This window comes from Rhinolophus hipposideros (assembly GCF_964194185.1).
Source record: "Rhinolophus hipposideros genome assembly, chromosome: 11".
Taxonomy (NCBI): Eukaryota; Metazoa; Chordata; class Mammalia; order Chiroptera; family Rhinolophidae; genus Rhinolophus; species Rhinolophus hipposideros.
Window position 1 is genome coordinate 83,747,378 of NC_138057.1, and position 18,402 is coordinate 83,765,779.

Below are 18,402 nucleotides of genomic sequence, written 5' to 3' on the forward strand. Positions count from 1 at the left end.
CACTAACTGCCCTTCTTTCTCTCTAGAACTATTTCAGAGACGCGTGGAATGTCTTTGATTTTGTCACGGTGTTGGGAAGTATTACTGATATTTTGGTAACAGAGATTGCGGTAAGTAGCATCTCCTGATTTCCTCCAGGGCCCCAAGGTGGTTCCTCTGCAGAGGGTGCTCCCCGTGGCCTGCCAGTCCTCCTTCTGGGGCAGATGGGGCTCCTCTCCAGAGGTGGAACTTGGGAATTAGCTGTTGTCCCAGCAAATGCTTTTTGTTAGATAAGAAAACGGCTCCCCAAAAGTCTCCTTGGCTGGGGGCCTGGGAATCACCTGGGAGCACAGGGTAACAGCTGACGAGGAAGCTAAGACTGTCCTAAATGTGTGTGTCTAATACGTGTGCATCTAAGAAGTTGGCACCAAAAATGTGCAAACTGAAACCAAAACGAATGTGGAGTATTTTAAAGACCAGGTTTGTCTTATGTGAACTGGATACACTTAGCCTTACCACACGTTTGTAGGTTATATCCAAAGGCCGACCGAGTGCTGAGGCACAAACCTCTTTCCACAAATTTCCAAGGACCCGAATCGTGAAGCGGGTTGTCTGAGTGCAGCACGTGGACTTGCAACAAGAGGCAAAGCATCTTCCCATTTTGTCTCGGGGAAATTCTCGGCTCTTATGCAGGTTATTTCTTAGGAGGGTAGTGAAGAGCCACATGTCGGGGGGAGTTTGCTGCTCGCCCAAGGGGGTCTGAGACAGGGCGGGTCACACCTCTATACCCAGTGGTGTTTGACTGAGGGCTACGCCTGGGGGGGCCAGTCCTCAGGCACCCCTGGCACCCTGAGTGCACCCCAAGTGCTGGTGAGGCCGACTCTGGCAGCTAAGCTATTGGGGATGAGGGGATATCAGGTGCTGTTGTCATGGGGCCACCCTCGCCTCAGTGTGCTCTGCCCACATCTCACTGTGGGTCCACTTCACTGACTTTTCAGGGTGGTGCTGGTCACCATTTTGGGGGTGAGGGGAGTAGAGCCACCGCAGCTGGTCGGTCTGAGCTGACGTCATCCTCTCGACCCTCCTCCATCCTTTCTAGAGTCCCCTGGCCTGTGGCCAGCTTTCCCCTTGTGTGACCCAGATCTTCACCTGGGTGGGTCCAGCAGCAGCTCGGACTGGTCATAGGTGCATCTGGAAAGGCCCGGTGAGCCACTGAGTCCAGACAGACTCCTATGCCCCTGAAGGCAGCTGTGCCCTCCACAGTGACCTGCGTCAGGTACCCTGGCTGGTGTGGCAGCTGCTCTGCCTGCCAGGCTTCTGGCATGAAGAGCCTAGAGTGACAGGGCCACCATGGGGTGGTGGCACCATGGACGCTATCCTTTTCTTGGAGTCAGGATCTGGGATTCACCACACCTCCCTGTGGGGCGGACGCTGGGTCCTGGAAGTGATGGTGGGAGGGTGACTACTCTCACCCGTGTCTCCTGGGTGTCAGCGTTTTGCGGGTCAGGCATCCAGGGCGGTGTGTTGGCTCCCGGCGCAGATGGAAGGACAGCACCCAGACCATGAGGTACTCACCAAGCCGCGTTGTTGCGGGGCTTTGAGGCGGCTGTTCCGACTTCTCAGCAGGCTGGCCGCTCCTGAGGGACGTGCGGTGGGACGTGCCAGTGGGTCCTGTGGTCCCCTGCCCTCCACACAGCCGCTGCCTGCTCTGCGCCATGTCGTGTCGGGGATTCTGAGGTGCAGCCACCAGGGTGTGGGCGGTCCCAGGGAGACGCGCACGGCTGCTCCCAGGTGAAGGGGTTCCCGTGTGTGCAGCGTGCTGCCAGGGGCTGGTCAGAGCCTCAGTGACACCCACAGAGGCCCATGTGCGGCACCGGCCAAGGCTGGAGCAGCCTTGCTAGGAGGAGCCCCGCTGGGGCAGCCTCCATCATGGCCTTCGCGGTCCAGCGTGTGCACATGGCTGGCTGTCACCGCGCCTGGTACTTGGCCGCCTGCAGCCGGGATGCCCTCAGTGGACATTCATTGTATGTGATACAGGGACCTGTGTGTGGGGGCTGCTCCCCAAACCTCAGCCCCTCCAGAGGCCCAGCCTCGCGTTAGCACTTGCCTAGGCTCCTGTCACCCTCACCATGGGCAGCAACTTGGTCCCCACACTGGGGCTGCTCAGGCACAGTGCCCAGGCTGTGTGTCCCCACGTGGGTTCCTCGTGAGGCCTGCACTAGCATGTCAGGTCCGGGTCTGAGTGTATCCTCCCAGTTTGAGGGGGTGGACTGAGGTGACAGTCATGAGACTGGGCCACTTGTCGTGTAACTGTGCCTGGTAGATGTGCTCAGGCTGGGTCCTAGATGTGGTACTTGCGTGGCATGGGGCTCAGGTGGCCTGCAGCACTCGTCGGTGTCACAGGGTGTCACAGAACACACGAGGTCTCATGGTCAGTCTCCACCAGGGCCCAGCAGCCAGGAGTGGCACTGTGTGGACTGTCCAGGGAGCTTTGCAGGGCTGTACCCAGTGTCCTCGTGCACCACAGGCACTCCTAGCTCCTGGTCACGTGCTCTGAAACCGCTCCAACGCGGCGGGTTTGCGTCACCTGATAAGTGGGTTGCAGAGGATCCCCTACGTGGCTCTGTGTGCAGAACCTACGACGCTCAGGACTAACGTGCCTTTCACCTCGGGGCCCGTGTCCTGGCTGTAATAGTTCATACACTGGGTTCCCACCTGGAAGGAGGAAAGACCATTCCAAACAGACTCTTCCAGAAAGTGGAGGACTAGGGAACATGCCCTGTTTCTGTGACACTAGTAAACAGTCTTGACCCCAAATGTTTAAAAGCTAGAGTGCAAGAAAGGAAGACCATAATCCACACTCATCAGTTAACACAGATGCAAAATTCCCAGCGCCACATCAGCACAGCAGTTCCGACAGCAGACAGGAAGGAAAAAGCAGGATGGTCTCGTTAGCTGGATTCTGCACCCAGAAGTGTCCCTAACTTAGATCAGCACAGGAGTGGTGGCTGCAGAGAAGACACGCAACAACTCAGATGTTATTCATGTTAGAAAGTGTTAGCAGGCAGGAGTTACGACAAGAACTGACCAAAAGTTTTCTGCAAACATCAGAGTGAAATTGGAAAGAATGTTCTTCAAAATCAGAAAAGGAGACATATAAACATGACTTCTTTTCAATAGTAAAATTCTTCAAGTCCTGGGCAGCTCAGTACACTGGCTGCTTGAGGGCACAGTGTCTGTTCTGTTCCCAGGGATTCCGACGCCTAGAGTGGGGTCTGCTGCACTCGGTGGGGACCCCCTAGATGTGACTGAGTGGGTAAGACAAGAAAAGGGAATCAAACCTCCCAGGCTTAGAAGAGGGGCAGGCGTTATTCCCAAATGACATCATTCTCGAAGGATGAAACATAGACTAACCTACAACTGGAGTCAAGCTGGGTGGCTGGGTATGGGGTCACGCACTGATCTGACGGCATTCCATGACATCAGCAGTCCTGACAGGAAGCCTGACAAGTATGTGTGGTGGACATTCACTGGAAAATCCCTGAACGACATTGAAAATACTTAAAGAAGTCTTAAATAGATGGAGTTACCCATGGGAATTACTAAGCAGTGTTGGTTTCATAAATAACAGTTTCTCCCACGTTGACCTGTAGATTCAATACAATTTCAATAAAAATACCACTGATTTTACAAGGTCTGACAGTTAAGTTCGCGAACTCACCCTAGAAAAAGTGCTACACACCTCACTGCCGAATATCACTACAGTCACCTTTGAAGTCCTCCCCTTGGGAAGCCATGCACTGACGCCAGCACCTAGTCCACCCTTCAAAGCAGTTTTGGAACTCTTTTTCTGGAATGACCATCAGAGCTGTCGTTGTATTACCCTTGATGTCCTGAATGTCATCAAAATGTCTTCCATTCAATATTGCCTTTATCTTCCGGTAAAGAAAGAAGTCATTGGGGGCCAGACCAGGTGAGTAGGAAGGGTGTTCAAATACAGTTGCTTGTTTACTGGCTAAACACTCCCTCACAGACAGTGCTGTGTGAGCTGGTACATTGTTGTGATGCAAGAGCCAGGAATTGTTGGCGAAAAGTTCAGGTCGTCTCACTTTTTCACGCGGCCTTTTCAGCACTTCCAAATAGTAAACTTGGTTAACTGTTTGTCCAGTTGGTACAAATTCATAATGAATAATCCGTCTGATGAAAAAGGGTAGCAACATCATTGCAGCAAGTTCGTGAACTTAATTGTCAGACCTCATATTTCTGTCTGCCTGTTTTGGAACTTGACAAGCTGCTTCCAAAATGTATAAGAGCAAAGGCCCCAAATAGTAAAGGCCAGACGAAGGTGCTGCTGGGTGGTGGTGTGGGCAGGCTGCTCCTGCCGGCGGCTTATTGTAAAACCCTCAGACTGTGTGCTGGTGGCATGGGTAGCCAAGCCACCAGAAGGACCGGGAGCCTAGGGTCACTGAGTCGTGTGCAGAAACCTGTGTGACCCTGCTGGCACTGCAGCTGAGTGGGGAGACAGGTCAATAGCTGGGCCACTGTACAGGGAGCAGCCGACAGTGGGTCTCGGGCCGCGTGTTTTACAGGAAAAACTGCTTCAGATGGATGAAGACTTATGAGAGGCAAACCTGTAAAACCCTGAAAAGGAGTTGCAGGACATTATCGTTAAGACCTTGGGGTGGGGACGGGTTTGTTAAGCAAAATGTGTGAAGCACCAGCTACAACTGAAGCAAGTTCTGTAGAGTAGTTATTGTTCATCACAAGATGAAAGACCCTCAGGGAGAGCATGTTTGCATCACATTAAAAATGCTGATGCCTGTCGTGTGCAAAGCACACTGTTCTGAGTCCTGGAACAAAGGGCAGCACCTCTAGTCCGGCGGTGTGGGTGCCGGGGTGGAGGCAAGGGAGCAAAGGCTGTGTCCGGGCAACATGTCACTGAGATGGTGACTTGTGAGGAAGGTGTCTGGGCTTGTGAGGAGGTGAGCCGGGGCGGAGCCTGGGCAGGGCCCGTGAGGGACCCGGGCATGAGGCAGGGCTGGCTTGCAGTCAGAGGAGACTTGGCTTTTATTTTGAGCGACATTGGAGGACTTTGGGGTTTTGTGAAGAGGAGTGGCACGCGCTGGCTTTTGGAAGCATACCTGCTCTCTTGAGAGTATAGCGCAGGGCCCAGGCCCATGCACTTGGTCCTAGGCTGTGGTTGTTGGTTTCTCCCGGAAACAGACCCTCAGTGCAAGTTGTGCACTGAGGAGGTGGCCCAGGACATCCGGAGTGAAGTGAGCTGTTGAGGTGAGGCAGCTGGCAGCAGCTGCTCTGAACTCAGGTACCATGGGGGCCCCGGGGGAGCTCTGAGCCCAGGTACCCCAGCAAGTGGCTGCTGGGGAGAGGGGCCAACAGGTTTAACATCTCTTGTGCCCAGGCCTGGAAAAGTCCTCCGGAGGAAAGCTGTGAAGGCCGACAGTGGGTCTTGGGCCTGTGCAGCTAAAGGCTGCGGAGCATAACTGCAGAAAGCCAGGTGAAGGAGCCGGGCAGAGAACCTGCCGAATTCCACATGTGACAAAGGTAGAGCTGCAGGTGGACGTGTGTGTGAAGGTGACACAAGAATGACAACCTTTTCTGTCTGAGCTGTCGGAAAAATGGATTCTCATTCATTAAATGGAAAGAATGTGCTTTGTTGGGGACAGTCGGGATGCGTACTGCACGTGCTGGGCCTGACTTCCGCAGGCGTCACCCGTGGGCAGTGGGCAGAGGGCTTGCCGCACGGAGGAGAGATCCAGGCCTGACATGAGGTTAGGGTCGTGGGCACAGAGGGGGTGTCTGAGCCATGGCACTGGACAGGGGAGAAAAGGGTAAGCGGCTGGGTCTATGGTGCACTGTTTGGTGACAAAGGCGTGTCCAGAATGTGGGAGTGAACAAGGAAAACACAGGCAAGTGTGAAAGTGAGCGAAAGGTACGAATGGGAATTTTACACAAAATGTAAGTAGCCAGTTAAGTAGGACAAGATGTATGAAATGAATGAAATGAAGGTGGTCAAGAGCAGAAGCAGGCAGGGTGCCCTGTGGCAGACATCACTTCACACCAGCCCCCCCACCCCAAGCACCCACCGCGGCTGGGAGGCTGAGCTTGAATGCCCGGGAGCCCAGCAGGAGCCTCTGATCTGCCTGGATGAGGAGCAGGAAAGGAGGCCATCGGCCCATTAGTGGTGTCTACTTTCTTCCATTTGTAGTCACTTCATGTCACTTTGTGAATGCACTTTTCTTTCCTTGGGCAAAAACATGACTGTCAGTTCCTCCCCCCAACTTCAAAGTCGGACTAGAGCAGCGGTCTTACCCAGGGTCACAGCAGTGGCGAGCATTCAGCTGACATTGATGTCTTTGCCTGGAAATAAAAATGTGTCTGTGACTCATCTTGGGATTTGCATTACCAACAGGAATGCAAATGAATGCCACTCTGTCCACATAAACATACATGTCTCACAAATATGTTTTGATGCATTTGAAGCAAAACAGGCAAAGTTTAGCAAAACCCTGAAATTGTCCAGTGAAGTCTTCAGAGTTTGGGTTTTGCTTGTGTTGATGACTCATTTTCTCTTTTGTTTTCTGTTTTCTGTTCTTGATTTGCCTTAACCTACCTGCTGATTCACGCCATCCAACCAACATACAATGCGAAAACCATGCCTCCGTCTGTATGTTGCTCCTGCTGCTCAAAACCCCTGATTTGTAAATAACACGCAATGTCCATCCATGACAACACCACGTGTAGGAAACGGTTGGTTTCGTGACTTTGAACAGTTCTTAAGCTCCTTGCTTTGCTTGCTCTGCTCCCGTGCTTGTCTCCTGAGGTGTATGGTCAGAGCCCGCTGCATCCATCCCTCTGTGCGCCCCTTTGCACTGTCCCCATGACCCCAGCCGGGGGGCCCAGCAGAGGCTCTGGTGGCCCCTTAGGAACCAGTGATAGCGGGAACTGGCCTTGAACCAAGCGAGGAGGTAGGGGCTTCTGAGTGAGGGGTGGGAAAGTGCCTCTGTGGTTCTCCTGGACTGGCTCAGAGTTGGAGAGGTTTTTGGGGGGCGTGAGTTTGGACCCCGACCCCTGCAGAGTCCGTGGTTTCTGTTGCACCGTCTGCTCCCTCCTGCTGTCGTCATTTTGCCAACAGACACAGAAGGTTCTGCTTTCCCCGCTGGCCTCAGACCGAGTCCCCACAGTCTTTCCAGCACAGACCTTAGTGTGTGGGGTTGGGCCTGAGGCCCAGGGTCGGGGGATTGGAGATTTTGTCTGCATGGCCCAGCAGGGGTCCCCTGAGGCCTGACCACGTAGGAAGAGGGGCTCCCGGTGGTTTGTCTGGGCATCGCTGGAACAGGGCTGCACCCTTGGTCGCTTACGTGGTGTGAACCAGGCCTTCCTTCCAGGTCTGTAGGAATACTCGAGAGGAGAGCGCAGATTTTGGGAGCAGATGAAATGGGCTGTGACTGGAAAGTCATGGGAAGTAGCAGACAGTTGAGATTCCTGTTAGAGAAAGTGGACGTTCGTGATGAAGGGTTTCACGGTTGGAGCAGAAAGGCTATTCTGAGAAAACTGTTTGATGCCGCACAGCCCTGCTCAGTGCGTGGGCACAGCACCCCCAACCCCCCGCGGCCCCGCTCGCTCCCGGCGTGCGGCACGCCTGCCGTCCCGTGCGTGTGCATGTGGGTGTCGGCCTAGTTTCCTTTTTCTTTCACCATCGGCCCCCACGGGCAGGGAAGCTGAGTAGGAGAGCGGTGAGGCCCACGCACGGCTGGACCTGGCCCAGCGGGTGCGGCAAGGCTGCGGGAGGCCACTCCTTGCTGTGGCCCCGACAGAGGCCGGGAGTGGTTGGATGCAGGCCACGCTGTCCAGTCACCTTTGTGGGGCAGTATTTCACACCTCTGTGTGCTTTTCAATTTCCTTTTCAGTGATTCCTCACTGCCTGGGCACACCTGGTGTCCTAACGTCTCCATCTGGTGGCAGAGGAAGCTGGGGCTCAAAGGAGTTAGGGACCAGGGTGCCCTCACAACCTGGGGGTTCAGTGATTCCCTTTTGGGGCCTCCAGGCCCCTCCTGACTCAGGTAGCCGCAATAAGGAAGGGCCTTGCTTTGAAGTAGGTGGAGCTATGCCCAGGTGCCACAGAAGCCATGGACGCTGGGAGCCTGGGCCAGTTGTGTTCGCCCCAAGAGGTTGGCTGAGGCCAGAGGTGACCGTGCACAGCCACGGGGCGGGGGCGGGGCCCTGCCTGCCACATGCTTGCCCCCTGCCCTCCCGCATGCAGTCGGCACGGTGGGCCTGATGGCTCCCGCCATGGGCACAGCCCCCGTGCCCTCAGCCTGTTGTGCTGTGCTTGAGCAACTGTGCTGCCGTCACCGTCTGTCCTCATGGCGCTCTCGGGCTGTCTGTGTGTTGTCACCCCCACCCCTCTCCTGAGCGCCCACCAGAACCCAAGAAGGAAGCCTGGGCAGAGGGGTGGGGATCTGAGTCTCGGCGGAAGGCAGGAAGTGGCTTGCTGAGCCCGACACACCTGCGATGACTGGTTCAAGCACCGCCTTTCCCGCCTTGTTTACCTGCTGGCCCTTCTCTTGTGCCCCAAGCCTACATTTCCCGGTGTTGGCAGGAAGTCTTCCTGTGCCAGCTGCCTGAGCAGATGGTTTTGAGCCAGGCAGGCGCTGGCTGTTAGCACAGCCCTGGCCGCTCCAGACCCACCTGAGCAGGTGGTTGGTTGCACACGGGGCCCCCAGGCCGGGCTCTCGGCAGCGTGTCTGGCTGTCATCTCGTAGGGAGCACTCCCTGCGTCTGTGCAGAGTTCCCTCCGTCCCCATGCCCGTCCTTCGGTGACTGGCTCGTCCAAGAGTCCTCAGGCACATGGGGCTCAGACGGTGAGAGAGGACGTTTCTCGGCCATCGTGTGCGCTGAGATTGTGGCCCAGACAAGTGAGGGAGCCGCGGCAGCCTGAGCTCCGTGCAGGGTCACACCTGGAACCCCTCTGCCGCCTTCGTGCTCATCTGGGCCGCACGGCTCCTGTGCCCACTGACACTCCTGAGTCTCGTCCTGCCCCCACAGGTTCCACGTCCTATCAGTGAGCTGTGCCCTCACGTAGCTGTCAGGCCCTCAGAAGCAGAGAGCCCCGAGTCCCCAGCCTCCCTGCTGGGAGCCAAGAGAGCCAGCCCCGCAGGGAGAGGACGCTTCAGGGAAGTGGCAGACTATGTCCCTGGAAGCAAAAGAGGAACTGTGTCCCCTGAAGGCCGCCGACCAGATGGCAGCCCTGGCTCGAGGCTCCCACCGCCTCCCCCTGCCTCCTGCCTTCATGTTTCAGTCACTGTGTGTGTCTTGTCATTTGACCACTGGGTCCAGCCACAACCTGTCGGACCCTGACCTGCTTCATACTTGAAGACACCAGAGTGGCAGGGAACTGTGTGTGGGCACCTGGTTTTGAAGCAGCCAGAGGGCAGCGAGCCACTGTCACAGCACCCTGTCTGCTTGGGGACACGGCCCAGAGGCATGCCCCCGATTCAGGGTGCCCCAGTCACCATGGGAGCCCCACTCCCCAGTGGTCTGTGTGGTCCCAGAGCACTTGTGTGTCTTTGTGTTGGGTTTCAACCCCAGATGAGATCGGGGACCTGTGTGTGGATCGCAGAGGTGGCTTCCATGCCCTGAGTGGCAGGACCACCAACATTTACACGTCCCACGGTGACTTATCTGCAGGGTCTGCAGTGGCCCCAGAGAGCGTGTTTGCCCTCTACGGGGTCCCTAGAGGGCAGGGCTTTTGCTGGCTGTGTGGGGAAAGGACGGGTGTGCCACTGGCCTGGCCCGGGTCCCTGCACAGGCGCTCAGTGGACAAGCAGCCCTGTCCAGTAGCTGGACTGCTACTGGGTCCTGCAACAGGCGGTCAGTGTTGGAGGCCCAGTGTAGGTGATGTCCAGGCTCTGCTGCGTGGCGACCCACGGGCAGTGCTGAGCTTCACGTGGGGAGGGTTTGCTGGTGGCCGCTTGCTGCTTAGACTGGAGCAGTGACTGTTTCAGTCTCCCCTGACCCCCTTCTGTGGGACCACGGCGGAGCGGGGAGAAGCCCTGGGAGGTGGCCACAGAGGTCAGAGGGCACCCTTGTTCCCGCAGAACAACTTCATCAACCTCAGCTTTCTGCGTCTGTTCCGTGCCGCCCGGCTCATCAAACTGCTGCGTCAAGGCTACACCATCCGCATTCTGCTGTGGACCTTCGTGCAGTCCTTCAAGGTGAGCCGCTCCCGCGGGCCCGCCCGGGCACCGGCACACCTCGCGCGCGGTGTGAGGCCAGCAGCTTCCCCAGGAGCCCTCCTGTCGGTGCTCGCAGAACTCTGCGTGGCGGTCACGGCTCTGGCTTTCAGATGAAGGAACAGGCAGTGTGGTGGGGGCCGTGGGGGCCAGTAGCGTGGCTCTGGCTCGGGCCCCGTCTCCGTCCCACTGACCTGCCCACGTGTCTCCGCAGGCCCTGCCCTACGTGTGCCTGCTCATCGCCATGCTGTTCTTCATCTACGCCATCATCGGCATGCAGGTGGGCGCTGCCTGGAGGGGTGCACGGGTCCCATCCCCTGGGGCACGGGCCCAGGGCTCGTGCTCATGAAGTGATAACAATGCAGATTGACACTGGCCGAGATTTCTGGGAGCCAGCCCCCACTTACAGCACTTTATGACCGTCCTCAGAAAGACTGTTCTGTGAACGAGGACGCTGACCCCCAGAGCTTGGGGCTCTGGACCCGGGTGCAGCACCCTGCTCCTGAGTGGGATCCTGTGGTGCTGGGCCCTGGGGGGGTGGAGCGTTGGCGCTCGTCGGCATGGCCCCCAAGGGCCTAAGTCCGGCAAGGACTAGTTCCGAAGGGCAGGAGATTCTATCCTCCAAAGAAGATAGTCCACAGGGTCCTATCACGTCACTGTAGTGGTCAGATTCGGCTTGCATAACTTAGATTGTCTTCATTTTGCTAAAGAACACTTTGTCAGTTATTTGGGAAAACGTGTAAAAGGCAAAGCAGTAACCCAGTTCTAAACCTTTCATCTGGCCGCTTCCCAACAGTAGGGTTCGGAGATGGACCCAAATGTCAACTTACAGTGGGAGGAGCCAGTATCTTAAAGGTTAGCTGAAAACTTATTTTTTTAAACTCTCTGTCAGGGATTGAAAAGTTCTCTTGCTTTAAAATTGCCTGGGCTCTAGTGCTATTTAAAACAAATACGTATTTTTCCTGCTTTGGTCTGTGGATGTACAAAATCATGTATGTCACTGGTCTTGGTTTTTGGTGGATGTGTGACAGTTCATGAATTTTTCATCTGGCTTCCTGATTGTGAGCTAAGTACAGTTAGAAATCTGCATTTCTAGTCTTGAGAGACACCAGTTAAAACATGGAAAAAGCTCATTGTGATATTTGCATCGAAATTCATAAAGAAACTTTCCAGTCATCTATCAGAGCTATGACTGATACAACTACTGCTTTGGAATCACTGATGAGCGAGGGGACTTTAAAATGCATCCTGTCTTTTACATAGCAGAGCCCCGGACACCTGGCTCTGGGTCCCCTGTTCTAGTCCTGCCGACCTGCTCAGAACCACCCAGCAGCCGCCTGGCTGGGTGACATGGAGCAGCCACGAGGACTCGGCTGCCCTAGAAGGGCGCGAGCACTGGCCCGCAGGCCCTCGCGTGCACACATACGCACGGGCGCTTCGCCGGGCTCCTGCAGGGCCAGCAGCTCGGCCTGCAGCCTTTTTTCCATTGCAGGTCTTTGGGAACATTGCTCTGGATGACGACTCCAGCATCAACAGGCACAACAACTTCCGGACCTTCCTACAAGCCCTGATGTTGCTATTCAGGTGTGTAATTGGCCAGGTCAGCCCAACCCAGAGGCTCCTTGGTGGAGGCTGCAGGGGGTGCACCCAACACGTGGGGCCCCCGCTGTCCCAGGTCATGCTGCTCCGTCAGTGACCTGTGGCATTTCCTACTGTCCATTCCTAATGGCTCCTGGGTCTTGGGTCAGATGAAGGGAAGCCCCCAAGATGGCCAAGCTCGGAGCCCTATGCCAGGCTGGCCGCCAGCATCTGGTCACATCCAGAAGGCCCACAGTGAGGTCAGAGGACAGAAGCTGCATGGCAGGCCCTTTCTCTGTGCAGGCCTCAGGCTCTCCACCTGCTCCCTTACCCATTGCAGAGGTCTGTAAGGGCAGGGGACTGCCGTTGACAGTGTGTAGGTTCTCGGTGACCCAAGAGCCCAGCTGTTCAGAACTGCTGGTAGGAACGTACGTCCACTCGCCACTGTCCCTCCCAGGGGCTGCAGGGCCCTGACCCTGGGGTGCAGCCAAGCCAGGCCCCTGCATGGAGCCTCGAGGGCACATGGCTGTGTTGAGCTCAGATGCCTCCCCAGGAAGGTGTGCTTGGCACCAGCTGTTGTCCTTGTGGCCGGGGAGCCGTTGACTATCCCGGCCTGAGGACAGACTTGGGGCAGAGGGCACGAGAGAACTGTGTCTTCCCGCCTCCAGAGTCTCCCTCCTATTGCAAGCCCACCAATATGGCAGGAGGGAGAGAGCCCTGTGCGGGGTTGTGGTGGGGGCGGCTGGCATCATGCCGCTGTGGGGCAGGGAGGCCTCTGAGTAGAGGGTGACTTCAGGCCCGGCCTGCTGACCCGGCTGTGTGCAGAGGGCTTCCTGCGTGTGCTCTGCCTCAGATGAGCAGGCACCCTCAGGCTTACATGTTCCCCAAACAGCACCATTTCCCCGGTCTTCAGCTGCGACCTTAGTTCTGTTTCTTCACGTAGTAATGTTCTGCCTTGTGTCACGGTAGGTTTGAGGCAGGCCTGTGACGTCAGCCTTGGTTTTAAGCCTTGGCCTCAAAGACCCTTCTTCCTCCCTGACCTTTGTCGCCTGCGAGCCGCCTCATCAGCTGGGCCTGGCACGGGCTGAACCGGCCACCCCACCCCAGGAAGCCCCTTACCCCCAGCCATTATGGGGGGAGTGGGCCCAGCTTCTGTCCAGGTGCAGAGAGGACCGGAAGGGGGTCCCGGAGCGTAGCTGCTAAGGCTGTGGCTGGAATGGAGTGAGCAGGGCAGGGCCATGGCCGCACTGAGGTCAGGGAAAGAGCTTGCGGCAGGTCGTGGGCTGTGGGCCGTCCTGTGAATTTTGTCTTTTGCAGGGAGTGAGGGGGCACTGAGAGGAGCAGTGACAAGGTCTGAACTGTATTTAGTGGACCTGCCGGGCTGCTGGGAGGGCAGAGAGAGCAGGAAGTGCCTCCTGTGGGCCCCCTGAGGAGGTGGATGAGCTGATACACAGGGTGTGACGAGCGAGAGGGGCAAGGAAGACAGCAGCAGTTTGAGGCTGAGCTGCTGGAAGGATGGAGTGACCATTGGTGGGAGGAGGACAGGATCCCATGTATTGGCTCTGAGGTGCCACGTGTCCTCGGACGCTCGCCATGGTGCTGACACTCCCGGTGAGTGGACTGTTACAGTAATGGTGCTTCCAAGGTGATCGATTTGGAAATCTAACGCCTGAGCAGCCATGCGTTACCCAGACCTTACGCATTGCGGCTTCTCCGTGGGAGCAACCCACAAGAGGGGTCCTCCTTGACGCCACTCTCCTGCGTGTGCTGGCCAGAGTCGGGCCGCCCTCGTGGGCCTCATGGCTGCACCCTTTTTCTCAGGAGTGCCACTGGGGAAGCCTGGCACGAGATCATGCTGTCGTGTCTCAGCCACCAGGCCTGTGACGAGCACGCCAACGCCACAGAGTGTGGAAGCGACTTTGCCTACTTTTACTTCGTCTCCTTCATTTTCCTTTGCTCCTTTCTGGTAAGTCCGGGTCACCGTACCCATCATGGCGTCCATGTCCCCTTTCTCAGTCTATCTTGAACCCCATGTATTTCTTGCTGACCCCTGATTTTGATTCATGTCACACGACAAGCTGGTTCTGTGTCGACAGCCCTTGTTTCCTCAGACATGATGATCTTATTAATCCTGAAAGGATCACTCAGTCGTGAGCTCCTGTGGGCCCTGCCTTGACTTCCATGGAAAGTGTTTTAGGTTTCCATGGGGCACTTGTCCCTTAGTTTCCAGCTGCTACAGTGACGTCTGCTGTGGTGATGGGACACAGAGAGGCAGTGCTCCAGCCAGTGTGCCTGGGGGAGCTTCCGTAAACCAGTAGGATTCTGTCGGGGGGTTGGTGGTCTGGGTCCAGGAGTCTGGGTTTTATGCCAAGTCAGTAGAAGCTTCTAGGAGACTGTGGTCAGGGGCGTGACACCATGTGCCGGATGTTTCGGAACCTCACTCTGGTCAGGAGAACTGTAGAGTGAGCAGGGGTACAGTAGAGGTGATGGTGGCTGGCGAAGGGCGGGAATGAGCGAGTTGGGTGGAGTGCACTGCACCTTAAAGGTGGAGCTGACACGCTTGATAGCTGAACATGGGCATGAGAGAAAGAGAGGATACAGCAGTGTGCTGGGTTCGCTCGGGCATTGGAGTAACTGGTTCTCCCCCTGAGGCGGGAAGGTTGGGAGCTGCAGGCATGGGATCAGGCGGGAGGGAATAGAGGTGATGAGTAGACCTTTGGGCTGGACATGGAAATGTCGTCTGTAGTGCTTGGGGCATTGACAGGGCTAGATGCTATTCTCTAGGTCTCTGGGCCAGACACCTGTGGCTGAAGCATCACCTGAGCACTTGTCACACATGCAGATTCCTGGGCCTCTACCCAGACCTACTGCATGAGGATTTCTGAGAGAGATCCCAGGAATCTGGGTGTTAACAAACTCCCCTTGTGATTCGTGTGTGCTCAGCTTCGAGAAGCACTGGCCTGGGGAGAGTGTGTCTTGAGAAGAAGGCTGAAGACTCAGCCCTGGGGGGCATTTAGGAGATGGAAAGGACCACTGGACCCAGAATTTGAGATGGAGCTGTCAGTGAGCAGATAGAGAACTGGGAGAGGGCAGTGCCCCAAAAGCCACAGGAAGAGAGTGTCTCAGAGGGAGGTAGTCAGCCACGTGACGTGTTGTTCAGAGGTGAAGCAAGGTGATGACAACTGACAGTTGTTCCTCAGAAGTGGACAGGTAGAGTCCATTGGTGACCTTCCTAAGAACAGGTTCTTTGTGTGGTGGAGCCAAAGCCTTATGGCAGCAGGTTCAAACGCTAATGAGAGGCACAGAGCAGCAGGAGCAGACAGCCCCTGAACAGCAGGCGCGCTGAGCAAACGCTTCAGCTGCACGATCAGGACTTCTGAGCAAGACCAGCCAGCAAGCGACGTCCACTACTTGGCATCGTGGGTAGGGAAGGATATTGTCCAGATTTGGGATTTCCAAGACCAGTCTAAGGAAGGAGAGAGGGTTTGTGTAAGAAGGATTTTAGTACTGGATATGGGATCAAGCTGGGGACAGAGGGAGGTGAGTGAGGGCAGGGCCGTTGGATTGGAGGTCCTCACGTGAACAGAGGTTTGGAGACATGGTATTAGTGGAAGTGAGCCCGATGGATAGGAGAAGTGTGCAGAGAGAGGGCGACTGAGGTGGAGGCTTCGGAGGCAGTAAGGGTGATGTGCATAGCTGGTCACCAGTCCTGGCCAAGCTTAGCTGTAGTCACAGGAATAAGTTGCTGAGAGGATGGGGGTGGGGGGTGCAGAGGTCAAGGGACAGAGACTCCAGTCAGCAGCTGACCATATCTGTGGGTATCAGCAGCAGCAGGATTGGTGACGAGAGTAGGGGTGTTATCCAACAGCCAGCCCTGCGCCAGGTCTTCCTTGAAGGGGAGAAGGTGGCTACATCACGTGTGTCAATGAGCAGGGCTGTGCTTTGGCTTGAAAGGTTGGACACAACCCTTGTTACAGTGAGAGCAAGAAGAATGGAGACTATTCAGGATGGAGATGGAAGGGTTTCTGCTGATGATGGACAGTGAATTTCTAAGGGGGCAGTAGGAGGTTGGGCTGGTTGGGAAAGTTGTGCGTTTGACACAGGTGAGCTTGCATGTGATAAAGGAATACAGAAAAATCTATGAAACTAGTGTTTCACTAGTTTCCAGAAACCAAGGAGAGGATGTGCATGTTGGGGTCTTCCCCGGATCCCTCAGAAGATCCCTTGTGGGCAGCGGGGAGAGCAGACTTTCTGGAGAGTCACGGTCTTGTCTGTGGTGGGCGCATCGGTATCTGCAGTTCAGAGACGTGATGCTGCGGAGCAGCCCCCCACGGGTCCATAGGCGAGCATACCAGCCTGGCCTCACCACGCGCCTGGCTACAGAGATGAGGTTCCACTGAAAGCCAAATTCTTTATGACTCACCACCCATGGGGCCAACATTCCCCATACATGTTCAGGATGACGTGAGGAATCCCCTGGAGTTAGCTGTCACTCTTCTCCGCAGAAGTGGGTGTTTGGCGGCCTCTGTCCTCGGTATCTTTTTCCCACCGACTCCCCCACAGCTCCTGGCTGACGTTGGTGCCTTTCCCTCGAAGCAGAGAAGGGTTAGGGCTGCAAGCACAGCCCTCCTGGCCCCTGCCTGTCTAGTTTCGATCGGTTGGGTAACTCGTGTTTTGAAGCACGGGTCTGGTTTGGTCTGGCAGAGAAGTGACAGTGGGAAAAGTGGAACTGTGGCTTTGGGGATGGGCGGCAGGACTAGGGTAGGTGGTGATTCAGTCATCTTGATTGGTGTAGGGGCATTGACAGAACAATGGAAAATGAGGTTGGTGACAACGTGCTTACAATTACTGAATTAGATTGTGTGCATAGTCTCAAGGATGCTTTAAGTTCTTCAGTCTTTGTGATACTCCTGATATTGATATTCTTAGTATCACAATGAAGAAATGGATGCTTAGAGATGTAAAATACTTTGGCCAGCCTGTGCTTAGAACCCAAGCTGTTGAAATGGACAAATTCTAGAGTGATATAGATTACTGTCTCAAGAAGAAACAGAAAATCCAAATAGACCTATAACAAGTAAGGAGTTTGAATCACTAACAAAAATATTCCACCAGGGCCGGCCGGGTGGCTCAGGCAGTTGGAGCTCTGTGCTTCTAACTCTGAAGGCTGCCGGTTCGATTCCCACATGGGCCAGTGGGCTCTCAACCACAAGGTTGCCAGTTCAACTCCTCGAGTCCCACAAGGGATGGTGGGCTGCGACCCCTGCAACTAACAATGGCAACTGGACCTGGAGCTGAGCTACGCCTTCCACAACTAAGACTGAAAGGATAACAATTTGATTTTGGGGAAAAAAAGTCCTGGAAGTACACTGTTCCCCAATAAAGTCCTGTTCCCCTTCCCCAATAAAATCTTTTAAAAAAACAACAAAACATTCCCCCAAAAAGAAAGTCCAGAACCAGGTGGCATCACTGGTGGATTCTATCAAACATTTAAAGAAGAAATAGCACCAATCTTCCTCAAACTCTTCCAAAAAATTGGAGAGGAGGGAACACTTCCAAACTCATTCTATGAGGTCAGCATTACCTGGACGCCAAAACCAGACAGACACTACTACAAAAATATTGATGCAAAAATCCTTAATAAAATGCTTGCAAACCAAATTTGATAGCATATTAAAAGAATTATATACCGTGACCAAGTGGGATTTATTCCTGGAATGCAAGGATAGTTTAATATATGAAGATCAGTGTGATACTCTACATTAACAGAAAGAAAGGGGGAAATACATTGTCATCTCAATTGATGTAGAAAAAGCAACCCCCTTTCTTGATAAAAGCACTCAATAAAGTAGGAATCGAAGGAAACTATGTCAACATAATAAAGGCCATATATGGAAAACCTAGCTAACATCATACTCAATGATGAAAACCTCAAAGGTTTTCTTCTAAGATAAGGAACAGGGTAGGGTTGCCTGCTTTTGCCACTTATATTCGATGTAGTGCTGTATGTCCCAGCCAAATCACTTAGTCAAGAAAAAAAAATAAAAGGCATCCAATTTAGAAGGGAAGAAGTGTAATCATCTCTTTTTGCAGACATGATCATGTAGAAAATCCTAAATATTCCAAAAAAAAAACCACAAAAAAATTTGAACTGATAAATAAACTAAGCAAAGGTACAGAATACAAAATCAACATGCAAAAATCAGTTATGTTCTGTACATTAACAATGAACAATCTGAAAAGAAGAGTAAGAAAACAGTTCTGTTTATAATGACATCAAAAAGAATAAAATACTTAGGAATAAACTTAACCAAGGAAGTGAAAGATTTGGACACGGAACACTACAAAACATTCCTGAAAGTAATGAAAGAAGACCTAATTAAATGGAAAGACATCCCTCTCCATGATTTGGAAGATGTAATATTGTTAAAATGTCAACACTTTAAATGTAGTCCTTATCGAAAACTATGGTTTTAATTTTTGTTACAGAAATAAGAAACTCTATCCATCCTCAAGGATCCACGAGTAGCCAAAGAAAAAGAAAAAGAACAAAGTTTGATTTCAAAATTTACTTCAAAAATTCAGTACTAAA

At 54.2% G+C, this 18,402-nt stretch overlaps 1 protein-coding gene across 6 annotated transcripts in view; it reads left to right on the top strand.

Moving 5' to 3' along the window:
* Positions 1–18,402, top strand: part of CACNA1B (calcium voltage-gated channel subunit alpha1 B) — a 164,065-nt gene that overhangs the window by 119,769 nt on the left and 25,894 nt on the right. For all 6 annotated transcript variants that reach the window (XR_013994522.1, XM_081067367.1, XM_081067364.1 and 3 more), the window contains 5 exons: positions 27–110; positions 10,098–10,214; positions 10,447–10,512; positions 11,725–11,816; positions 13,632–13,776. Coding sequence is in view for 5 of the 6 variants with exons in the window: in XM_081067367.1 (XP_080923493.1) it covers positions 27–110; positions 10,098–10,214; positions 10,447–10,512; positions 11,725–11,816; positions 13,632–13,776 (504 nt within the window). In the remaining variant the exon portion in view is untranslated. The remainder of the gene's footprint in view (positions 1–26; positions 111–10,097; positions 10,215–10,446; positions 10,513–11,724; positions 11,817–13,631; positions 13,777–18,402) is intronic.